The sequence below is a fragment of the Panthera onca genome, chromosome C1, assembly GCF_046562875.1.
Source record: "Panthera onca isolate mPanOnc1 chromosome C1, mPanOnc1 haplotype 2, whole genome shotgun sequence".
Lineage (NCBI taxonomy): Eukaryota > Metazoa > Chordata > Mammalia > Carnivora > Felidae > Panthera > Panthera onca.
In genome coordinates, this window is record NC_138346.1 from 74,498,186 (window position 1) to 74,520,484 (window position 22,299).

The 22,299-nt window shown below is 35.1% G+C and overlaps 1 protein-coding gene across 3 annotated transcripts in view; it reads left to right on the forward strand.

Annotated features, from left to right (window-relative positions):
- Nucleotides 1-19,319, forward strand: part of ACVR1C (activin A receptor type 1C) — an 81,488-nt gene extending 62,169 nt beyond the window's left edge. For all 3 annotated transcript variants that reach the window (XM_060626755.3, XM_060626757.3, XM_060626759.3), the window contains 5 exons: nucleotides 298-465; nucleotides 1,832-1,988; nucleotides 3,755-3,879; nucleotides 6,537-6,667; nucleotides 12,053-19,319. In XM_060626755.3, the coding sequence (XP_060482738.1) occupies nucleotides 298-465; nucleotides 1,832-1,988; nucleotides 3,755-3,879; nucleotides 6,537-6,667; nucleotides 12,053-12,178 (707 nt within the window). In that variant the 3' untranslated portion in view covers nucleotides 12,179-19,319. The remainder of the gene's footprint in view (nucleotides 1-297; nucleotides 466-1,831; nucleotides 1,989-3,754; nucleotides 3,880-6,536; nucleotides 6,668-12,052) is intronic.
- Nucleotides 19,320-22,299: the final 2,980 nt, after the last annotated feature.

The following is a 22,299-nucleotide window of genomic DNA, read 5'->3' on the forward strand; positions in this document are numbered from 1 at the left end:
GTTATCAATGTATAGAGAGAATAAGAAAGAACTTGTTCACTTATCATAATTACTCTCACAGCTTCCTATAGCTACAGTATGTATAACAGGTTTTATTATATCAACATCTTCAGGGATTCAGTGAGAAATTTTACTGTACTAACTTGGACTGTCAGTATCATCACTAAAGTAATTAACTTTCCTTTGTTAACCATACAGATTTATTTTCAATACTGACATTTGCTAAAAGCCTTTGGTTTCTTCCTTAACATAATACAATGATTTTTAATGCAACAAAATGATTTTTTTTCCATTTAGATAATGGAACTTGGACTCAACTTTGGCTTGTCTCTGAATACCATGAACTGGGCTCCTTATATGACTATTTGAATAGAAACGTAGTAACAGTGGCTGGCATGATCAAACTGGCACTTTCCATAGCGAGTGGTCTGGCCCACTTACATATGGAGATTGTTGGTACACAAGGTACGTGTTTTCTTTCTAAGTTCTCTCTGCTTCAATATGAGGATGGAAACACCAAATTGTGTTTTAGTGCTTCCTTGTATTTTAATTTATTCCAATTATCAAATGTAAAGAAGCACTAAGGTACTTTATAAAACTGAGGGTATTATCATGATGCAGGCAACTCTCATCTATATACTCACCATTGTGTATATTAGCCATAATAATGTTTTTATACTGGTGGCTCCGGCTTTGCCATTTAGCACCTACACCTGGGAGATCTTACTTGGGGGGGGGGCGGCAAATGCTCTATATTCAGAGAATATTGATAGCTTAAATATTTACCTTTGATAACTAAAATAATGGGAGATGGTAATGTGATCTTGAAAAGATATTTACATATCATGTATTCAAAGGCCAAATAATATGCACTGTCCTTACTATTTATTGAGTTAATAGAGAATTGGCTCTAGAAAGTCATTAGTCCGGACGGGGCAATAATTCTCTAATTTGGATTCATGGGCCCTTTAAACTCTTAAAAACTACTGAGTATCCCAAAAGTGTTTGTGTATTTGGGTTCTACCTGTTAACATTTACTATATTATGAACTAAAATTGAGAAATGTAAAAAATATTTATTAATTTACTGAATGCTAATTAACCGATTAAATGTGAAATACGTTTCAAAAATTTACATCTTTTAAAAAATTGCATCCTTTTTTTGTAATACAAAAACCATATCTAGTGAAAATAATGGTTTTGTTTTACATTTTTGCAAATCTCCTTCTTGTCTGACTTAATGTCTGGATTCTCATGCATGTTCTTCATTCACTTGGTTCCGATATGTTGTTTTGGTTGAAGTATGTGAAGAAAAGGTAATATCACATAGATATGTATTCAGAAAAGAGACTCAAAGACTCCCAGGGATTTTAGGGTCACATTTGAGAACCGCTGGTGTAGGGTAGTAAAAGTTTGAAACATGTTTGTAAGAGAATATTTGCTATATTCTTACGTAGTTGTAGCGATGCCAATTCTTTCCCTGTTCATTCAACAAAAATTTATTAGTGGCCACCAAGTGCCAACAAGTGTTCTGAGCATCAGAGGCTTGCGGATGAGCAAGACACAGGCCTTTAGGCAGCTTACAGTCTAGTTGGGAAAGACAGATAGACACACATGGGAATGAACAATATAGCCAGTAATAAGGGTTCTGAAGAAGGCAAAGCGAGGTACTCTGTGGAGAATGACTGGGGATGTGGGATGTGTGGTCAGGCAAGACTTGTCTTAGGAGGTGACATTTGAGCCAGGTCTTCAACGTGATTCCCTTTGGAGAGAGTCAATCTTTAGTAACAACAACAAAAAAAAGGAGTATTTTTTTTCTTAATGCTTCATAGGTAAACCTGCGATTGCTCATCGAGATATAAAATCAAAGAATATCTTAGTGAAAAAGTGTGAAACGTGTGCCATAGCGGACTTAGGGTTGGCTGTGAAGCATGATTCAGTACTGAACACTATTGACATACCTCAGAATCCTAAAGTAGGAACCAAAAGGTAAGATAACCAGCTTTGGTAGCACCCTGAGACATGTGACTGCCTCCCAAACGTGAAGTCATGGGATGTGTGTGTGCGTTTTGGTTTTTTTGGTGGTGAGTGGTCTGAATGGAAAATCATTAGGCCCAAGAAAGCAAGAAGTCTTCTGTGGGTCATTGAGAAGTCAGTGGCATAATGCTTATAAAGCAGGGACAGTTGGCATTTTAGTTGTATAGACAGTAGTCATTTGGGTAAGGAATCCAGTAGTTAGGGATGGTGGAAGAGATGGTGATACATTATTTTTCGTGTGCCACTTTCTGAGAATACATTTTCCTAGGGATAGGAGGAAAAACATGTCATCAGTATACAGCTCCTCCAAAGCCTTTATACTTATAAATGCACTGAAACTCAGGGCTAGATCTATTTTTTCAGGTTCTAAACAAGAGATGTAGAATCAGTATATTGAGCAAGGTAAGTGAGGGACTCTAAATAAATACATACATGTGCTATTGTACTCCCTTAGTATTTAAGGACGTGTAACAGTTTTTGTATTTACCTGTAATTGTACTTATCCTTAAGTCTCCCAAACTGATGTATATTAAAATAATAGGGGTTTGGACATATTTCCCATGTTCAGGGAACAGAATCTCTGAAGGTTCAGAACAAGAACGAGATAAACAGAACATACTGCATATGTATTACGACAGGCCCGTTGGGAGTGAGATTTCTGGTGTTTTCTTGTTCTGGCCAGCCTGTAGCCAGCATACTTCCATTTCCTTTTATTTGAACATCAGGCTCATGCTCCTTTGGTATAATTCCTGGGTTCTTGACCTTGAAATCAGAAACGACCAAAACATTTTCCTGGAGTTGTTAAAGGATCTTGCGAGTAGGGAATTTCTGGTTCAGTTGGCCTCCAAGCCAGATTAGAGATTCCAAGCCCATCACTCTGAGCTCTTCTCTTGGTTCCCTAGAATTTAATGAGGCCCCAGGAACACTTCAGGGCAGTTTGTTCAAACCAGGCAGCCCTATGGGACCTTTTTTCTTTTCCCTCTGAAAAGCAAACTTCAGCATGCCCATATGACAGTCTCCACATTAGGGACCCCCAGGGAAGCCTTGGATGCTGGATTCCTTAAGAGGATCTAAAACTTTTAAGAGTTTGGGAGAGTACTGCATCCTGATCTTAATATTTTGGGAAATCATCAAAATCTCCCTAGGACAGCTAGACTCAGTCAGGTCCCATGGCCTGTAGATATCTTTTGTTTAGTTTTATTCAAACAAGGTTGTAATTTTCTTGTAGCCAATGTATATTGTGTATATATTTTTTGAAACCAGTATAAAATAAAATTGTTCATTCTTAGAAGGTATTTAGGGTATGCTGCTGAGCACTGCGTTATTGTCCTGGGCCCACCATGAATAAGAGATGCTTCTTGCCCTCAAGGAGCTTTACATGGCAACATTTGTTGGTGGGAGTTGAGTTCCCTCTTTCCTCTTGAGTGCTTTGTTTACTGAATTTCCCTCTAGCTTTTTTTTCCAAGTCATTTGGCTCCTGGCACTTGTGCTTTGACACTGAATAGGATGACCTCTGGTTTTATTTAAAATTTTTTTTAATTATGGTTCATTCAATAACTGTATTATTTAAATTTAATTTATTACAGTGACTTAGATCTACTTTTAAAAATGATGTAAGCTATCCTAATTTATATTTTGTGACAGGATTTATTAAGATTGTATTTTACTGGATTGCTGTAAAGTCATACACAGAATCTGAAATGTGCATGTTTTTCAAGGTATATGGCTCCTGAAATGCTTGATGATACTATGAATGTGAATATCTTCGAGTCCTTCAAACGAGCTGACATCTATTCTGTTGGTCTGGTTTATTGGGAAATAGCCCGAAGGTGTTCAGTTGGAGGTAAGATGTTGGGGGTAATTTTGTATCTGTCTTTCCTTGATGCTTTGAATATAAGATATGATTTTGTATGTATTATTTTCTAAGCACCATATTGAATCATTTTTTAAAATTTAAGAGACTACCTTTTAGGGATAGCTTTCCATTGGCAAAAGTGGAGCATCCTACGTATAATGCTGATTTTATATTGTGATTACGGCTTAGGTGGGAGTGACGTTTCTCCTGATAATTCTGATTTTCTTAATGATATTTTGCACAGCACTTGAAAATTTTCTTCAGTTTGTATGCAGTTAGCTGTATCCCTACTTAAAATTTTTTTTTCTTAGTGTTTATTTATTTTTGAGACAGAGACAGAGCGTGAGCAGGGGAAGGGCAGAGAGAGAGGGAGACACAGAATCTGAAACAGAATCCAGGCTCTGAGCTGTCAGCACAGAGCCTGACCCGGGGCTTGCACCCACGAACTGTGAGATCATGACCTGAGCTGAAGTCAGACACTTAACCGACTGAGCCACCCAGGCACCTGCTATATCCCTACTTTATACCAGAAATTAAACCCAAAGATGTTAAATGACTTAACAAGAGCCATAGGAGTTGAAGTCTTCTAGCTTTCAGGCTTTTCCTGTTTTGTTTTGTTTTTCCCCCTGTGATAATGCATGTGGAAGAGAGAAAGCGATGGTGGGCAGAGGTGAGCATAGACTAACTTCCTGACTCAATGCTCCTAGCAGTTCAGAGATTAATAATGAGAGGAAGAGAGTTTGAAAGGATGAAACCCTACAAATGCAGTCTGAGGGAGTTGTGGCCTCAGTGGAGAAAAGTTAACTACTGTTAGAAAATGGATTAGAGGGGCGCCTGGGTGGCGCAGTCGGTTAAGCGTCCGACCTCAGCCAGGTCACGATCTCGCGGTCCGTGAGTTCGAGCCCCGCGTCAGGCTCCGGGCTGATGGCTCGGAGCCTGGAGCCTGTTTCCGATTCTGTGTCTCCCTCTCTCTCTGCCCCTCCCCCGTTCATGCTCTGTCTCTCTCTGTCCCCAAAAAATAAATAAAAAACGTTGAAAAAAAAAAAATAAAAAAAAATAAAATAAATAAAAAAAAAAAAAAAAAGAAAATGGATTAGAGTTTTCACTTTCAAGGGAGAAAGACTTAAAACTAAGCTGTGGTTTAGCAAATTCCTGAATATCTGACTTTAGGCAAGTTACTTGGTCTCACTTTCCTCATCTGTAAAATGAATCATAAAACTGACCCCTTGGGCTTTGAGGATCTAACAAATTGGTTTAATTAATTAATTAATTAGTATAGAGCATGCTTATAGTAAACATTCAATAAAACAACTGTCATTATCAAACCAACTTCAGTTTTTATATTTCGCATTGATGTCATTTTGCATTACGCTAATCTCATTTTTTTCAAATGAGTAAAAACATTTTTTAAGCTTCCAAGGTTAAAATTATACTTGAATGAGAAAACATAATTTTCCCCCTTTTATTCACAGATGAAATAGTACACCATTCAGGAAGATGAAGCTATTTATAGAAGCAATAAAATTACAGTAGGATTTTGGAGCCTGGGATTGAGTTCCAGATCTGCCACTTACTAGCTCTATGACCTTTACCAAATTTATGACTGTTTGTGCCTCAATTTCCTCCTTCTATAGAGTAGGGATAATACGGTTCCTCTTTTAGTCTGTGGATTTGAGAAATAATTAGTTAAAACATGTAAAGGGCTCAGGACAGTGTGTGGTAAAAAGCATGACTCAAACATGTTTGTAACAATTTTTTTTAATTCATATTAGTAATTGTCTAGATGTGCTTTTAGGTCATTGTCTAAATTTTCTTCAACTATTGAAATAGTAATTTGTTAGGGCACATCTTAAATATTTTACATTAAAAGTACTATAGTTAAAGCAATTTTATAAGGAAATTCTCAGTTTCAAGTAATATTCTGCTAATTTAGATCAGGTCTTTGTATTTGAGACTCTTTTAATATGAACCTTCATGTTGAACTGTCCATATTTAGTACCTTTGCTGCTTCTTTGGCACATTCTCAGGTATGGTACTTCTATAATCCAAATGTAAGAAACACAGCATTTAAAAGATTGCCCATCAGTTTTCAAAAAGAGTAAGCTATTCTGTTTTGAAAAGGTTATTTCATGGAGAAACATACTTCATTCCCAGAGCAATGAGGCCATGCTATAAGTTTTTCAATTAGGCATTACTTTTGAATTGCACAATGGTATTTTATATAAATCAGAATTTACATAATCTTTATAATTATGTAAAATATTTTATATATTTACATTTATATCATTGTTAAAATCCTGTAAATGTGATGTATTTCTATAAAATCATACGTAATATATAATATGTAATTGTCAAAATTGTATACTTCATAAAATAGATATGTTTGTTTTATATAAGATATATGTAATTATCAAAATTACATACATTTTCATAATATAAATTTTATAAACTTATATAATAATTATTCAGGTGAGCGCTTAATACCTATATCTTTGGTTTCATAGTGACACAAAATTTTATTAAACCTGACTTTCCAGTTTCCCAGGGTGCCCCTTGTACCTAGAAGACATAATTGGTTGTCTTTGGAAATAAGCATCTTTGTTTATTATTCACACTAGGAAATTTATCATGCAAATTTCTTATAGGAATTGTTGAGGAGTACCAGTTGCCTTATTATGACATGGTGCCTTCAGATCCATCAATAGAGGAAATGAGGAAGGTTGTTTGTGACCAGAAGTTTCGACCAAATATCCCCAACCAGTGGCAAAGCTGTGAAGTAAGGCTGTGTTCTTATATATGTTTTACCTATTGTAATTCTGAGGTAAGTTACCAGGGAAGGTTTTTGGAGACCACATAGTTCTTCTCTCTTAATCCAGGCATCCAATTCTTTCCACGTATGTAAGTGTATGTCCTTGCATCAGTCCTCAGAAGGATTTTAGTCCTTTTAGCTATATGTATACAGAATGCTAAGTTAAGTGGCAGTAATAGGCCCTGGTATCCCAATGACTTGACACAACAAGACTTGATTTCTTGCCATGTAAAGTTCCCAACAGGTCAGGCAGCTGTGCTCCCTGTGCTGATTCAGTAATGCAGGTAACTTTGATCTTGGGATGCTGCTGTCTCAACGCATAGTTTCCAAGTGTCTAGGTCAGGCAAAGAGAGGAGATGGACGGTCACACGTGGCTCTCTAATGCTCTGGCTTCAGGTGAGTCACATCATTTCCACTCATGGTTCATAGACCAGAGTCAGTCACACAGTCCCATCTGACTGCAAAGAGGCTGGTAACTGTAGGGACACAGACATGTTTGGTAGTCTATGTCCATGCCAGACAGAGTATTACAATTTCAATCATCCTTGGAGTCACTAAATTATTTCTAACCCCTAACTTGCTGAAGTTTGAGCTTATTTTCTTTCATCAGAAAAGCCTCCTCACGGCCAAGACCTTTGTTATCTCCTCATGCCCAACGGCACAGACAGTGACCACCATGTAATATACACACAATAAATGGTCATTGCAGTGCTAGTTTGGCCCTATGTGAGGGAAGAGACTTTTCTAGTTTGCACACAGAGAAAGAAGGGAAGGTGAGGCAAAGAGTACAGACCATCTAACTAATTCCAGAACTGTTTTAATGCTTTAATCTCTCCCAACCCCCTTATATAGTCTACCATATTAAATTGTAATATGTGAGGTCTTTTGAAAGTGACATTTTTAGTTTGGCTTTATCCTAAGGGTTATTTTATACAGTAGGTTTTTTTCCTCATTTCCCCCCTCCTTCATGTTTTATTCAATTCTTTTTCCACTTAAGGAAAGATTTATGTCTTGATATTTCTATTTCGTATAGGTATCTTATCCACTAATTATTTTAGAAGAAGAATTTGAGACATTTACAACCAAACTGAAATTAAGTGCGTTTTTTTCTAAAATTAATAATTTCATGTATATGGAAGAGTATATAACATATATGTAAAGTATAAGTATAATAATAAAATGAGAAGCAGTGAATTCACTACCAAGTTTAAAACATAGAACATTCAAAGATTCCTTGCCCCTCTGAGAGATTACTGTTATGATGATTTATTATTGCCTTGCTTTTTTGTAGGAGAAAAATATATATGTTATATATATGTATTATATATATGTATATGTATATATATACACACACACATACATACACACATACACTAAAAATGTATTGTTTACTTTTGTGTAATTATGAAACATATTATTGAAACTTACTATAGATACTCTTCTTAATTTCTTTTCACTTTCCCTTATAGATGTGTATAGCATAATCTGTTCATTTTCATATCTGTGCAGTAGTTCATTATATTGCTAGAGTAAAATTTCTTTTTCTGCTCTTTGTCTTATGTGTGATTTTAATATTTTTAAACAACATGTGTTGTGGAAAAATTTCTTAGAGTATAAAAATGTAGATTCTTTTGGGGTATCCATATAGATGATCATGTCTCCAAATAATGAGAGTTCTAGCACCAATCCTCAAGCCTTTTCTTTCTTATTGCAGTTTCTAGGACTTTAATATACTGTTGCCTGAAAGTATTGATACTGGATATCTTTGATTTACTCCTTAAAGTTTATGTGTTTCACCTTTGAGTATGATACTTGCTGTAGGTTTTGTTTCTCATAACTTGAATCAGGTTAAATAAAAGCTGACTTTGTTTTGATAAAAACTTTCTTCCTCTGTATGAGGTGATGATATGGCCTTTCTCCTTTGTCTCTAAATGTGATAAATTGCATTTGTAGATTTTCCACTGTTAAACCAACCATGCATTCCTAGAAAAGATCTAACATAGTTTTAATGCAAACAATTTTGTACATTGCTGATATAAGCGATTTTTGTCCATTTGTGTCCAGTATTTAGTTTTCTTATTTTGTATTAATCTCATGAGATACTCATGTGATTTTATACCATTATTGTGTGTTGAGACTTAACATGTTTATCATTTTCTTTATTCAACATTACTTTTTGCCTCTCAGAGCTTCCTTCTAAGATCATTTTCTGATTTCCTGATGTGCATTCTTTAAATGTATTTTATGTAAATTGGTTTTTTAGGAAACCTAGTGGTTGGAAGTTCTTTCAGTGTTTGGGTATCTGAAAATTTATTTTGTTCTTAATCATAAGCAAAGTTAGGTTCATAGTTATTTTCTCTAAATAAAGTTGTTATTTCACTGTCTTCTGGCTTTCATTATCACTTTTGAGAAGTCAACTGAGTTTTGTTTTGTTTTCTTTCTTTTTTTTTTTTTTTTAGTTCATTTATCTTTTCTTTCAGACTACCTTAAGAACTTCTCTGTCTCTAGTATTCTGCAGTTTCTCTATGATGTATTTGGTATAGATGTCCCTTGATTAATCTTTCTTGTAATTTTTGGACTTTCTAATTCCAAGGATTTGTGATGTTCTTCAGTTCTGGAAAATTCTGCACCATTATTTCTTCAAATAGCTCCTCCTCTTATTGTCTCTCTTGCCCGTTTTTAGAGAACTCATTGGATGCATGTTAGACCTTTCAGTTTTTTGCGTGTCTTCTATTCTCTCCTGTTTTCCATATTTGTATCTTTATGTAGCATCTCATATTTATCTTCCAGTTCACTAATTTGGCCCTCAAATGTGTCTAACCTGCCATTTATCTCATCCATTTAGATTTTTTAAAATAAAAAAATATTAATAAAAGATATTAATGATAATATTAAATAGTATTAAAATTATTCATCTTTCAGGTCAAGAAGTTTTTTTTTCAGTCAGAAAAAGGTAGTGAGTTTATTAGGTTTTTTGTTTGTTTTTTTACTGAAGTATAGTTGAGACACATTATATTAGTTTTAGGTATACAACATCAACAACCCAATACATCATGCCGTGCTCACCACAAGTGTAGTAGTTACCATCTGTCAGCATACGATGCTATTACACCACCATTAATTATATTCTCTATGCTATGTCTTTCATCCCTGTGATTTATACATTTCGTAACTGAAAGCCTGTACCTCCCACTCCCCTTCATCTATTTTGTCCATTCCTCCCACTGCCTCCCTACTGATAGCCATCAATTTATTCTCTGTTTATATGGGTCTGATTCTGCTTTTTGTTCATTTATTTATTCACTTGTCTTTTAGGTTCCACATACAAGTGAAATCATGTGATATTTGTCTTTCTCTGTCTGATTTATTTTACTTAGCATTATACCTTCTAGGTCCATCCATTGGACCTAGAAGATGTTGCAGATCTTGTTGTTGCAGATGGCAAGATCTCGTCCTTTTTCATGACCAAGTAATATTCCACCATAGATTTATATATATATTTATATATATAGATAGATAGAGAAGATACATTTCTATTTATATATAGATATAGATGTAAATATAGATACATTTAATTTATCCATTCATCTATCAATGGACACTTGGCTACTTCTGTATGTTGGCTATTCTAAATAATGCAGCAATAAACATAGAAGTGCATGTATCTTCTTAAGTTAGCATTGCTGTTTTTTTAAAGGGGGGGTGGGTAAATACCCAATAGTGGAATTACTGGATCATACACTATTTACATTTTCATGTTTTTAAGGAACCTCCATACTGCTTTCCACAGTGGCTGCACCAGTTTGTATTCCACCAGTAGTGCACAAGGGTTTCTTTTCCTCCACATCCTCATGAACACTTGTTATTCTTATCTCTTTGATTCTAGCCATTCTGACAGGTATGAGGTGATATCTCATTGTGGTTTTGATTTGCATTTCCCTGATGCGTAGTGATGTTGAACATCTTTTCATGTGTCTGTAGGCCATCTGTGTATCTTCTGTGGAAAAATGTCTATTCAGGTCCCTTGCCCACTTTTTAATCAGATTATTTGTATTTTGTGTGTGTTGAGTAGTATAAATTATATATGTTGGATATTAACTCCTTACCAGATATATACTTTGTGAATATCTTCTCTCATTCTGTAGGTTGCCCTTTCATTTTGTTGATGATTTCCTTCTCTGTGAAGAAGCTTTTAACTTTGTTGTAGTCCCAATATTTTATTTTTGCTTTGGTTTTCTTTGAAGAGTTATGTCACAATGTTTTATTGGTACTTTTTCTTTTTTAAAAAATGATCTTTTTAACTCATATTTTGAATTTTCTCTTTGCTTTTTAAAAATTTATTTTTTATATATTTATTTTATATTTTATATCATTTAATTCTAGCATCTAATGTTTTGATGGGTCTGATTTTACTGTTTGTTGTTTCACTTGATCCTTGTTTATGGTACTTTCTTCATACTTGTGCTTGAATTTTTGTCATGATCTTAGGCTTGTTGCTTAAAATGCTTAACATTTTAAGGCCTGAGCTTGACTTTTTTTCCTTACCAAGAGTCAAGATTTAGGTAACTTACAAAATTTAGATAATTTATAAAATTTTTAGATAATCTAAATAAATTTAGATAATTTACAAAATTCCTTGTCAGACTGATTCATCCTTATATTCAGGACTTGGCAAACATCTTGACTTGACACCTTCTGTGTACTTTGGGCTGTGTTTCCTAACTTTCACATGTTGTTCGTCAATTCTGAAAGTCTAGACTATGAGATCCGCAGATGTCGCCAGAGTGGCCACTTGATTCAGTGATTTCTTGCATCTCTCTGGGTTCATCTTTTCTCATTATTTTCCTTTCTGAGTATTTATTTATTTACCAGTTCACTGTACAGGTTTTATTTTTTAACTGAGAATTTTTGATATTTATACTTAGATCATTATTTTAAGATGGCATAATTTACATACGCTAAAATGCACAAATCTTAATATACAGCTTGATGAATTTAGAAAAAAGTATACACATATGTACCTACCATTCAGACCAATGGATGGGGAATTTGCTACTCATCCCATATCCCTTTTTTGGCTTTCATGGCCTTTCTCAGATTTTAAAAACTGGCCACTTTTCCATATTCCCAGAAATCAATGGATTGCACTTTCAACGAAAAGTTAGTTTCTCTAATGTTAATGTGTGTGTTTTGACTGGATTTTTAAGGAGGTTGCGTCCTTATCTTTTCATATTGTTTTAAGTTTACGATTTTCTTCAGAGCTTAGCATCAGTTCCTGGGTTTGTGGTTATACTTCTCTTGTACTGTGTTTATGTGATGGGCTAACATGTTTGATATTTTTCTCTTTTAAAGGCACTCCGAGTCATGGGGAGAATAATGCGTGAGTGTTGGTATGCCAATGGGGCAGCCCGCCTGACCGCCCTTCGTATTAAGAAGACTATTTCTCAACTTTGTGTGAGAGAAGACTGCAAAGCCTAATGATGATAATTGTGTTGAAAAGAAGTCTCTCACAGCTTTTCTTTTCTCATTTTCCCTCTTTATGTGAATGTTGTTGCCTTTTTTTGTTGTTGTTCTACCTCAAAGATAATGCAGGACAGTATTTAAGAGCCCAAAGGCAGCATGAAAAATAACTCTAAAGTCAAGCATGGGCAGGAGTTGACTTCATCCCATCTCTGTGTTGTCTTTAATTTTATTTTGAAAAGCAACACATCGATTCATCTTTTTTGTTTAATAAGATATGACAAAAATGTAAAATAAGCTATATAAAAATAATACAAGCCATTAAGGTTTTATTTTACTTGAATCAAGAGCACATGAATGAAGAAAAAGAAATGTAAAAGCATTTTTTTTCCTGAGATGAAAACAGTTTCATTAAAAATGTGAACTAGAGCACATTATATCTCAGCAGAACTCTAGATGATATAATCTGTGGTTTTCGCTTTTTTTTAATTAAGAAGGATCTTTTAAAAAAGTAAATATTGCTCTGAACTTCAGTGTCTAAAACATGTAAAAGGGGAGCCGCTCGGTTAGAAGGTGAAAGTGAGCTCAGAAGTAGCCACTTCCTTGGCCTTGTCTCTTCCCAGTGTCCTGCTCTCCATAAGCCTCTACCACAGCAGCCCCACAACAGTGTGGAAGCCACTAAAATTTTTACTTCCTCTCATTTCCAAATGAGACATCTGACAGCTTGAGACACTGAGAAATCCCAAAAGTCACATAGCTAGTGGTGGCACTGGACCTTGGTCCAAATCTTGTGATAATCTGTAGACTTAGCCAACTTCCTCCTTTCCCTTAAAATCCGTGTAGTTCTTTTCTCCCTATGCAGAAACAACATCTTTCATGGTGGTATTTGTGGTCTAGTCAAACAGAAGACAAATCGGGTCATTTTGCACAATCATAATGGACCTGCATGAACTCTGACAATACTCATTGGCATTTTCCTCATGGAAATTTCATAGTCCACCTGTTTGTTAGATAAAGATTAATGTTTTCTGCGTACTTCCAGAGATTAATCGGGCATATAGATCCATTGTTAGAAGATGTCTTTCAGATTTATTTCAGAGGTCCCTACTACTTTTGTACATACACACTTAGAACAGAGGGAAGACGAAAGCAGGAGATGTTTTGAGAAAAATTAAGAAAATTCTTCAGTAACTATAAATAGATATTTCCCTACTCTTTCAAAATGAGCAAGTAGATGCAGAAGAAGCCTCATGATACTTTTGGCTTTATTTTACTTCCTGTGGAGACAGAAGTGATGAATTCTGAATAATACATGAAACATTGAGTATTTCCTTCAAATCTGTAATTCTTCTTTGGTAAAGGAGATTTAACATGGTATCTTTTATTGTCCTAAAATACTGCTTCCTAAACTCTGTTCCTTAGAACACGCTTCTGTTGAGATGTTCCAAGGCCAAAACCGTTCTTTGATAGATTCTTAGAAAGTGATACTGCACATTAGTATATCATGTGCTTTGAGGAATATAGCCATTAAGAGATGTTACTTGAATTTCTTTGAATTAGATTTCCCAAATTATTTGACCTTGGAACCCTTTTTACTAAGAACAGGGCAGACCTTTTTACTGTCCCACATTTTAGTGTTCTACAAAGCATAACTTGGATAACAGTGTTCTAAAGGATATATCTATGTATTTTCATGTAGAGCACAATCTATTGGTTATAATTCATTTCACTATGGAAATATGTTACTGAACCCACCTTCGTTTGACTGGGATCAGATATCGAAGGTCCAAATCTGATGCCTGTGGCACTGTCATTCATGCAGTTATCCATTCATTAAATAAGATAGGGGACCCCATATCTTCATTGCCACAATATTGGGGCCAATAGAGAAAATATGGATACGTTCTGCCCCTGGGGATTTTAAAAGCCAATTTGGAAATGGGAACAGGGATGTAGGTGTTGGGTTGGGGGGAAGGAAATAAACTGACAAATAGAATACAAAGTAGGAAGTCTTGAGTTCTGTAAGACAGTGGGTTCCTGAAATTGCTTTCAATTCGCAAAACATTTAGAAAGTATCTTCATTTGGTTATTGCAGACATCAGTTTTTAAAGTGACTATGTGAAGGGATTTTAAAAAGAGCTTACGTGAAGGGGTAACCTTGTTTGTGCTTGTTACCTTGATTTCTCAGAGATTGTTTACGAATATATGAGAATGAAATTATTTATTTACTGTAGTTGTACTATAGCTACATGGTTGTCGAAATAAACAAGAATAATATCTCCTGTTTTATTCACTTATATTGGGTGAATATACTTATTTAATTTTTAAGAGAATGTTTTAACATCCCCAATTTTCCTTGACACTGTGTTTTATAATTTATTTGAGGGTGTCCGAATATGATTCCATATTTTTTTGGTTCAACTTTTCCTCTAGAGGAATCTTTACCTTTTGAGACGTTTTTCTTGTTTTCATGTTGGTTAACTGTAGCTTCTAACTAGTCTTACATCTCAATCACCAGATGCACTTTTTAAGAAAAGAGGTAGGTTAACAAAAATGATTAAAAGAAAAGTTAAAAGTTCTAATTTCTCTCAACTCTCAACACGATTATAAATAGAAAATATGCACTTACAAAAATAGGGTAAAGTTTAGAACATAAAACAAATTTATTGTATATACCTATACTGTTAAACTTCATATTATTTGTTTTTGGTGAAGTATCATTGTGTAGTATTTATTTCATTTGAATTGTGTTATAAGCAAAAAATATTTTTCATAGGCTCAATGTGTCATTGTTCTTTACTCCTTTCAAATATTTTGACTTTGGGTATAATTTGAAGCTTGGGGAATGCTATTTATGAAATGTCAGTACAAAGTGGTGACGGAGTTTCTATGCAGGATCACTTCCTTAAAATAAGGGAAACATTATTTATCATCAATATTACAGCATGAACTTGTTGCCTTTAAGCTACACGTTTAAGTGTGTAATTGGTAAAGATTCTGTTGTATGCTTGTGTGCTTTCTTCTATGTCTAAAGTATTTGGCATGTCACATCTAGAATTGTTAATTTATGTTCTGACTTGAAAGTGAAGTGAAACATGACTGTGTCGTGCACTATTTTAGGCATAGCACTTGCTTTTCATCTTTATACTTTCAATTAACTTCGCATTTTAAATTTCCATGATTGTATGAAAATAGTAACCTGGTTGCAGTGTCTGAAGACTTCAAAATCAGCTTTTATCTTAAAACGAGGATCTGTGATAGATTCATTAGGTTGCAAGTTCCATAATAATTTATTATTCTTAATACTTCTACTTTAGTGGGAATTATTAAACAAAACTACTACTGTGCTGGAATTTTGCCACCATGTGATTTTTTGGGGCAGAGAAAACTCAGGGCTGTCTTAGAGTTTACGTAAAAATACCAGGGAACCTACTGAGCAAATCATCTGAAAGCAGGGAGCCCACGTTCGCCATTATACAAAGTTCAACTTAAAATGGTTTAGCAGGGAGTACTTTTTGATTATTTATTTAAAATAAATATGGAGATGTTTTTTGTTTCAATACATTTATTTAAATTATGGACGTTTTATTTCCCATCAGGAAATTAAGAAAGCAACAGTAGCAAATGAGTCAAGTTGATGGCAGTTGATGTCTTCAACAAGCATTCCTTTAAATAAATTTAGAAACGTAGAAAACTTAGAAATATTTAAGAATTAGTGTCTTAAAATGGCATCATTGTGGTTTTCAAAGATATTCTAAATATCTCTTCTTTTGTAAAACATGCTGGTCTGTTTGACAATGCTTTGTATTAGCTCCCTCCATAAGGTAATACGTTGCATGGATGTTATGCGCTATTTAGTGAAGACAGTAATCCTTTCCTTCTGAGGGCTTCTTCTAAACAGAAAAAAATGTCGGTTGGAATACAAAAATTTCATTAAAGTGGTAATATTAAATAGAATTTCTATAATAGGCATTTTTTTCAAAGTGTCTTAATGCACATTTTCAGATACCTGACATTCTTTTGTCTCTCTAGCTTTACTTTTATGTTCCATTATTTTTCTCATCTCCTTTTAAAATATTCCCTTACTCTCTTCCAAAATTATCTTTAGTCCCTAATTTTAAAAAGCAACCAACTATTGTTTACCTTAACCGTTCTAATTATTTAGCCTCCTAATAAAAGAGAATCCCTTGGTGGTCTGAATTATTTCAGGTGTGTCACTGACAAAAACCAGAATTTGGAAAATGCCAAGGATGCAGGAGACTTTATAATTCAATTCCCAACATTTTATAGATGACAAAACCAAGGATCAGAGATAAATGACTGCTAGTTATTAGAACTAATAGGAAAACCCAGTGGTGACACCCACCATACGGCCCTACCACATTCAACATTTGCTAATTAAAAAATCATTAGCCTGCATCTAAACCTACCTTGAAGGTGCACTGGTATAACATGCCATTTAGTGATGATGACCAAATCTCACTTCTCTTTTTGTTTCTGCTAAAATAATTTGCTCACTCATGGTGAGGTCAGTGAGAAAAACTGTAACAGGCCAGGGAAGAGTGGTAAAATAGCTGTCAAGCTAGGTAGGCAACCACTGAGTGCTGAATAAAATTTAGGAGCTGTGAGAATGTAGAATTTCTTAGTGCAAGTAGCAAGAAATGGTAAGAGACACTTCCTGCTTTTTTTTATATATATATTTTTTCACCCCTTTCTGTAGGGATTGTTCTTTTTACTCCTGGGATGGGGAATGAGAGCTGATTCGTAGTTGACTTTCAGACCATGGCTAGTAGCATATCGTCTTCTCTCTTCTCAACTTCTCATTAGTTTATCTTTGGCGTTCACTTTCTTTGGTAAATTAAAAAAAAACAAAAACAAAAAACCTCTTTGCCAGATATCAGTTCCAATCACTCTGTAATTCCTGTTCTTTTAGGTGTTCTAGCTCATGTTCAGATTGCTCTGCACGGAACTTCCTAAAATGATTTTAATGTGCCATACCCACGTGTGAGAGGTTTTGTCTCGTGCCTTTTCCAGTGATCTTTCATTTGGCACAATAAAGAGAGTATTTGCTAATGGCAGAGAAGATTTTCTTTTAAGTTTTAAAAAGACTACCAGTGTAGTTATATTCTAGCTTTTAGCTAACATATAAGGAATGTCTACTTTTGCCTTAATGCCAAATTCCACTTCAGAGATGATGACTTGGACAGAGAATGTGAAATATATGTCTCATAATGTGATTGCTAAATTTATCTCTGCTGTTTCATACAAGCGCTTTATTTTGCTTTGGCCATCTTTTAAAATGAAGCCATTATGCCATATGCTTTATAACCTAACATTGTATGGAAATTAAGTAATAATCCCCATTTTAAAATCCCTCTATTAAGAACTTCCAGGATACTTTTTAATTCAGTTGTAAGTTAACACAACATTTGGGAGAATATGCACTCTGCCTCATCCTAGATTTTAATATATTCAGATATGGCTATATTTTCTTATCACTGGCCCATGTTTTACAAGAAAAATTTCCCTCCAGATGTAATAGTTTTAACTGCAAGATTTTTACCTTGGACTACATGAACCTGAATGTTAACAGAGCCACTATGAGTATGAATGCATTCGGATATTAGGAATGTATTAGGAAATTAGCCTTATACTGAGTGTCACCAGACCCAGCTGGGTATGTCTGCACAAATACTCTCAGCTGAGAGGCGGGTAGGAGCTGAAATCCAACCTGTAATTGGTTCCTCAACTGAAATATTTTTATATTGTTCAGAAAAGCACCTTCTATGCTATATACCTTCAGAAAAAGGGCCCTGCTTGTATATCTTCAAGAAAACGAGAATTACATTTTCAAAATGCTTCTTGACATCTATAAATTGACTAGAGAACTTAGGGGAAAAATTCTTTAGATTCTCATCCTGGCATTTCCAAGAGAGCAAAAGAGATTGTATGTGTATTCTGTTGATTTAATTTTCAACCCAGACAATCTGCAGCCAGACATGTGGAACCTCATTTAATATTCCCGTTGAGTTTTACTTTCATGTGCAAACCTGTTATTGACTTTGCCTGTAAAGAGGCAATGACATGCCTAAAGTCTGTCTAGCTAATGCGGGTATAAAATGAGATTTACTAATATCTCCATTTCTTTCAGTACACTAAAGATAAGTAATTAAGATATTTTCTAAACATCCAACTTTTATTTTCTCAGCATATAAAGTGTATCTGACCCAAAATATTCAATTGTAGTTCATTTCGACAATGACCAGTGTCAAGTTCTTGTACTCTTCTGACCCTACGCTGGAGAAAATTATTCAAATGCAATCTGTGTGTCAGGTTTTAAAATGTCCTAAAAACAGAAAATTAGATTCATATCTCAAAAAAAAAAAAAAAAGAATTTTGGATTGACTTTCAAAGTACTAATACTAATTATACTTTTCTTTCGGTAGTGTGACTTTTCTTATACCTAAGAACATATTACAAATGTCAAAACCATTGCATTTTGACATTGCAAAACATGCCTTGAACTCTTGAACTACTGTGAAAAGAATCATTGTTGTAAAGACTTATTGTAAGCTGGCTAATATTCATAGGTATGTAAAAAGATATTACCCTTCAACAGATAGGCCCAAATGAATGTATATAAGGAATATAAAGAAATAAATTAGGTTTGAAAGTGAGAATTGGGCAATAAATTGTATAAAAAATGCAGATGGCAGTTTTAATAGTTGTAATTTTAATTGTTGAAGCTGAAAAGAATCCCAAATTCCAAAGAGGAATGAATAATATTCAGATATTTCATTAACTTCTAGTCTATGGAAATATGCATTTTATAGTAATATATATACTTATTTTGTTTAGAAATAATAGTATTTTAGAATTTAGTAAGAACTCAGTGATAGCCTTCATACCAAAATTTTTAACTTTCCCAACAGCAAGTCATAAAAGTATTTGTTTTAAAGCTTTTAAAATATTATTGCATAACTGACTGTAGCTGCCTCCAATGTAAATACTTATCTGCCTAAATGTTATATTTTTATGTATGCATTTCTGAAAATGTATTGTTTTGTAAAGTGGCAAAGTTAATACATCAATCACTCCTTGCACTTGTTTCTGTGAAGCATATAGAGCTCTATTTTAAATAAAAAGAAAATGTGTCATATTTTGGCTTCTGTGTTCTGTTATTTAAAAATTATATTTGTATGCAGTAAATGGAGGGGTCTTGGAAATTCAAATGCTGGCTCCAATGGGCACTGGACATTTTCTCCCTTCCTTTCTGGAAGAGACACTCGCTTCTTCAACAGACATTTCTCCACACGAAACTCAGCAAAATAGTCTTTGTCCTCTTTTTCCTGTAGAGTATCCATTCTTTGTACTTCTTTAAGCATTTACTGAAAGACTCTTGAGCAGGCCTGCTCTCAAGTCAAAAATAGCTTTCTTCACATTTAAAGTCCTGAACACTCATGTGGTCAACCTGACAACTTTGCCTTCATTTCTGGCATCCCCCCTCCCCCCCCCCCCCCCCCCCCAGCCCTAACTGTTCTCCAGATTTCTGCTTCCGGCTCTTCCTGGAACTTGCAACACATCTGCCTGCCCTGGGCATTTGCTCAATTCCTTCTGCCTGGATTATGCTTCCCGCAGATAGTTGTATGGCATAGGTCTCTGTTAGAATATATCACACCAAACAGGCCTTTCTTGCCATGCTTTGTCATTCACTGTCCACTTAGCCTGTTTTCTTTCTCTTTTTCTTCCTTTTTTTGAGGGAGAGACAGAGAGAGCACAAGCGCATGTGCATGTGAGCAGGGGAGGGGCAGGGAGAGAGGGGGAAGGAGAGAGAGAATCACAAGCAGGCTCCACGCTCAGCACTGAGCCCCACTTGGGGCTCCATCTACAATCCTGAGATCATGACCTGAGCTGAAATCACGAGTCAGATGCTTAGCCAACTGAGCCACCCACACGCCTCTTATTTTTCTTTATAGTACTTTGCATTAACTGGCATTATATTATATCATATACCTTGAGCCCTAGGACTAGGAAGGAGTCTTTTCTTAAGTTTGAAGATGTAGTTTTAAAACATGAAGAATAATATATTGTGCACAGTGAGAAATACTCTGCGGGACTCATTACCTGCCCACCCCTCCCCCATGTCTGTAATAAACCTTAAGGGGTGGTTACAAACCCAGTCAGGAACGGTTTATCCAAATTCATAGTGGCTGTTGCAGAACGACATTGTGGGAAAATTAGGTTGTTTGGTTTATATTTTCAACCCTACAAAGTTGAGTGTTTTCTGGGACTTAGCACGGAGAGGCAGAATACTGCATTGGCTTTACTTTTGGTATGGGTTCTTAAGTTCTTTTGCTTCATTTTTTTTTTCTTTTTTTCATTCTGAGGGCAGTTTTATTCATGTGTCCTCATTGCATTAAATAGGTACTAACCGGATTCACACTTAAGTATTCTTCCTCACAAACCATTAAGTCGGGTTCTCATTTGGCTTCATGATTAGCTTCTTTTGGAGTTGTAGAGGAAAGCAAAATATGTATCTTCTGTCAGTCTAGAGTGTGAAACCCATGCCCGACATAAAACGAACACTTTGGTTCAGGACTAGTCGTAGTGGGTTTTTACAGTTCTAACTTTGTCACGGCCTTTCAGCAATTTTCTTTTTTTAACACTAATGTGTGCAAAAGTTGATGAACATTCACAGTGATGAAATAATTTACCTAGTGAGTGAACTTAAAATCGGCTAGTCAAACTTTTTTCCCCCCTTAGGATAGATTCCTTGAGATTAGGGGATAACTAAATCCAGGATGTCTTATGGGGTGTTCTGCAAGTGTGATTTTATTTTATTTTATTTTAATTTTTTTTAATTTATTTTTGAGACAGAGAGAGACAGAGCATGAACGGGGGAGGGTCAGAGAGAGGGAGACACAGAATCTGAAACAGGCTCCAGGCTCTGAGCTGTTAACACAGAGCCCGACGGGGGCTCGAACTCGTGGACCGCAAGATCATGACCTGAGCCGAAGTCGGACGCTTAACTGACTGAGCCACCCAGGCGCCCCTCTGCAAGTGTGATTTTAAAGAAATGCTCTCCATATATGTCGTGGTTAAAGAAAGTATTTGAACTTTGATTTGAATAGTTTCTTTAAGATTTGTTTAATGAGAAACTTTCCTATAGGGAAGTTTTTATTGTTTTTAATGCTATATCTAACAAAATTGTACTTACAGTCACTTCTATAATTAAAATAGGTTCAAATTCTCCCCCCCCCATCTTAGTCAACACATTTTTATTAAACATTGCTGCAAAGTGCATAGTATCATAGCAGTTCTTGTAGGTACTCCCAAGGAAACAATAAGCTCCCACATTTAAGAAGATAATTTATTTAAGGAACACAAGACGTGCACACAAATAGCTGCCCAACCTTAGAAGCTGCTAATATAAGAGATGTTATAAGAAAATTATTAAGGTTGAGTATGGGTACAGATATTAAATGATAACAAAGACATAGAAATGAGGTATGAGTTAAGTTGGAATATTCAAGAAAATTAATGAGTTGATCCTGTAGGATGGGAAAAATATGTATAAGTGGAATTGACAGTGAAGTCCCCGGTAGGAAAAATGTCTGAAACAAAGGCAGGAATGCTCAAGGCAGTGAGTAACCTATAGAAATAGCATAGAGGGTTTTTATAAGGTTCAGATTACAGCATTTAAACTTGATCCTACCTCTGAGGGAGACTGAGGGTCTTAAAGCAGCAAGGATGATGGGAAGTTGGTACAGGCGTACCTTGAGGATATTGCAGGTTTGATTTCAGACCACCGTAATAAAGCAAATTGCACAGTGAAATGAGTCAAATTCATTCTTTCTTTTCCTAGTACATATAAAAGTTATGTTTACACTATCCTGTAGTCTTTTGAGCGTGCAAGAGCATTATGTCCAAAAAAAACAATGTAAATACGTTAATTAAAAAAGATTTCATGGCTAAAAAATGCTAACCATCCTCTGGGCTTTTGGCAAGTCCGAATTAATGATCACGGATCATCATAACAAGTATAATCATAATGAAGAAGTTTCAAATATTGCAAGAATTATCAAAATGCAGCACAGAGACACAAAGTGAGCGAACGCTGTCAGAAAAATGGCACTGAT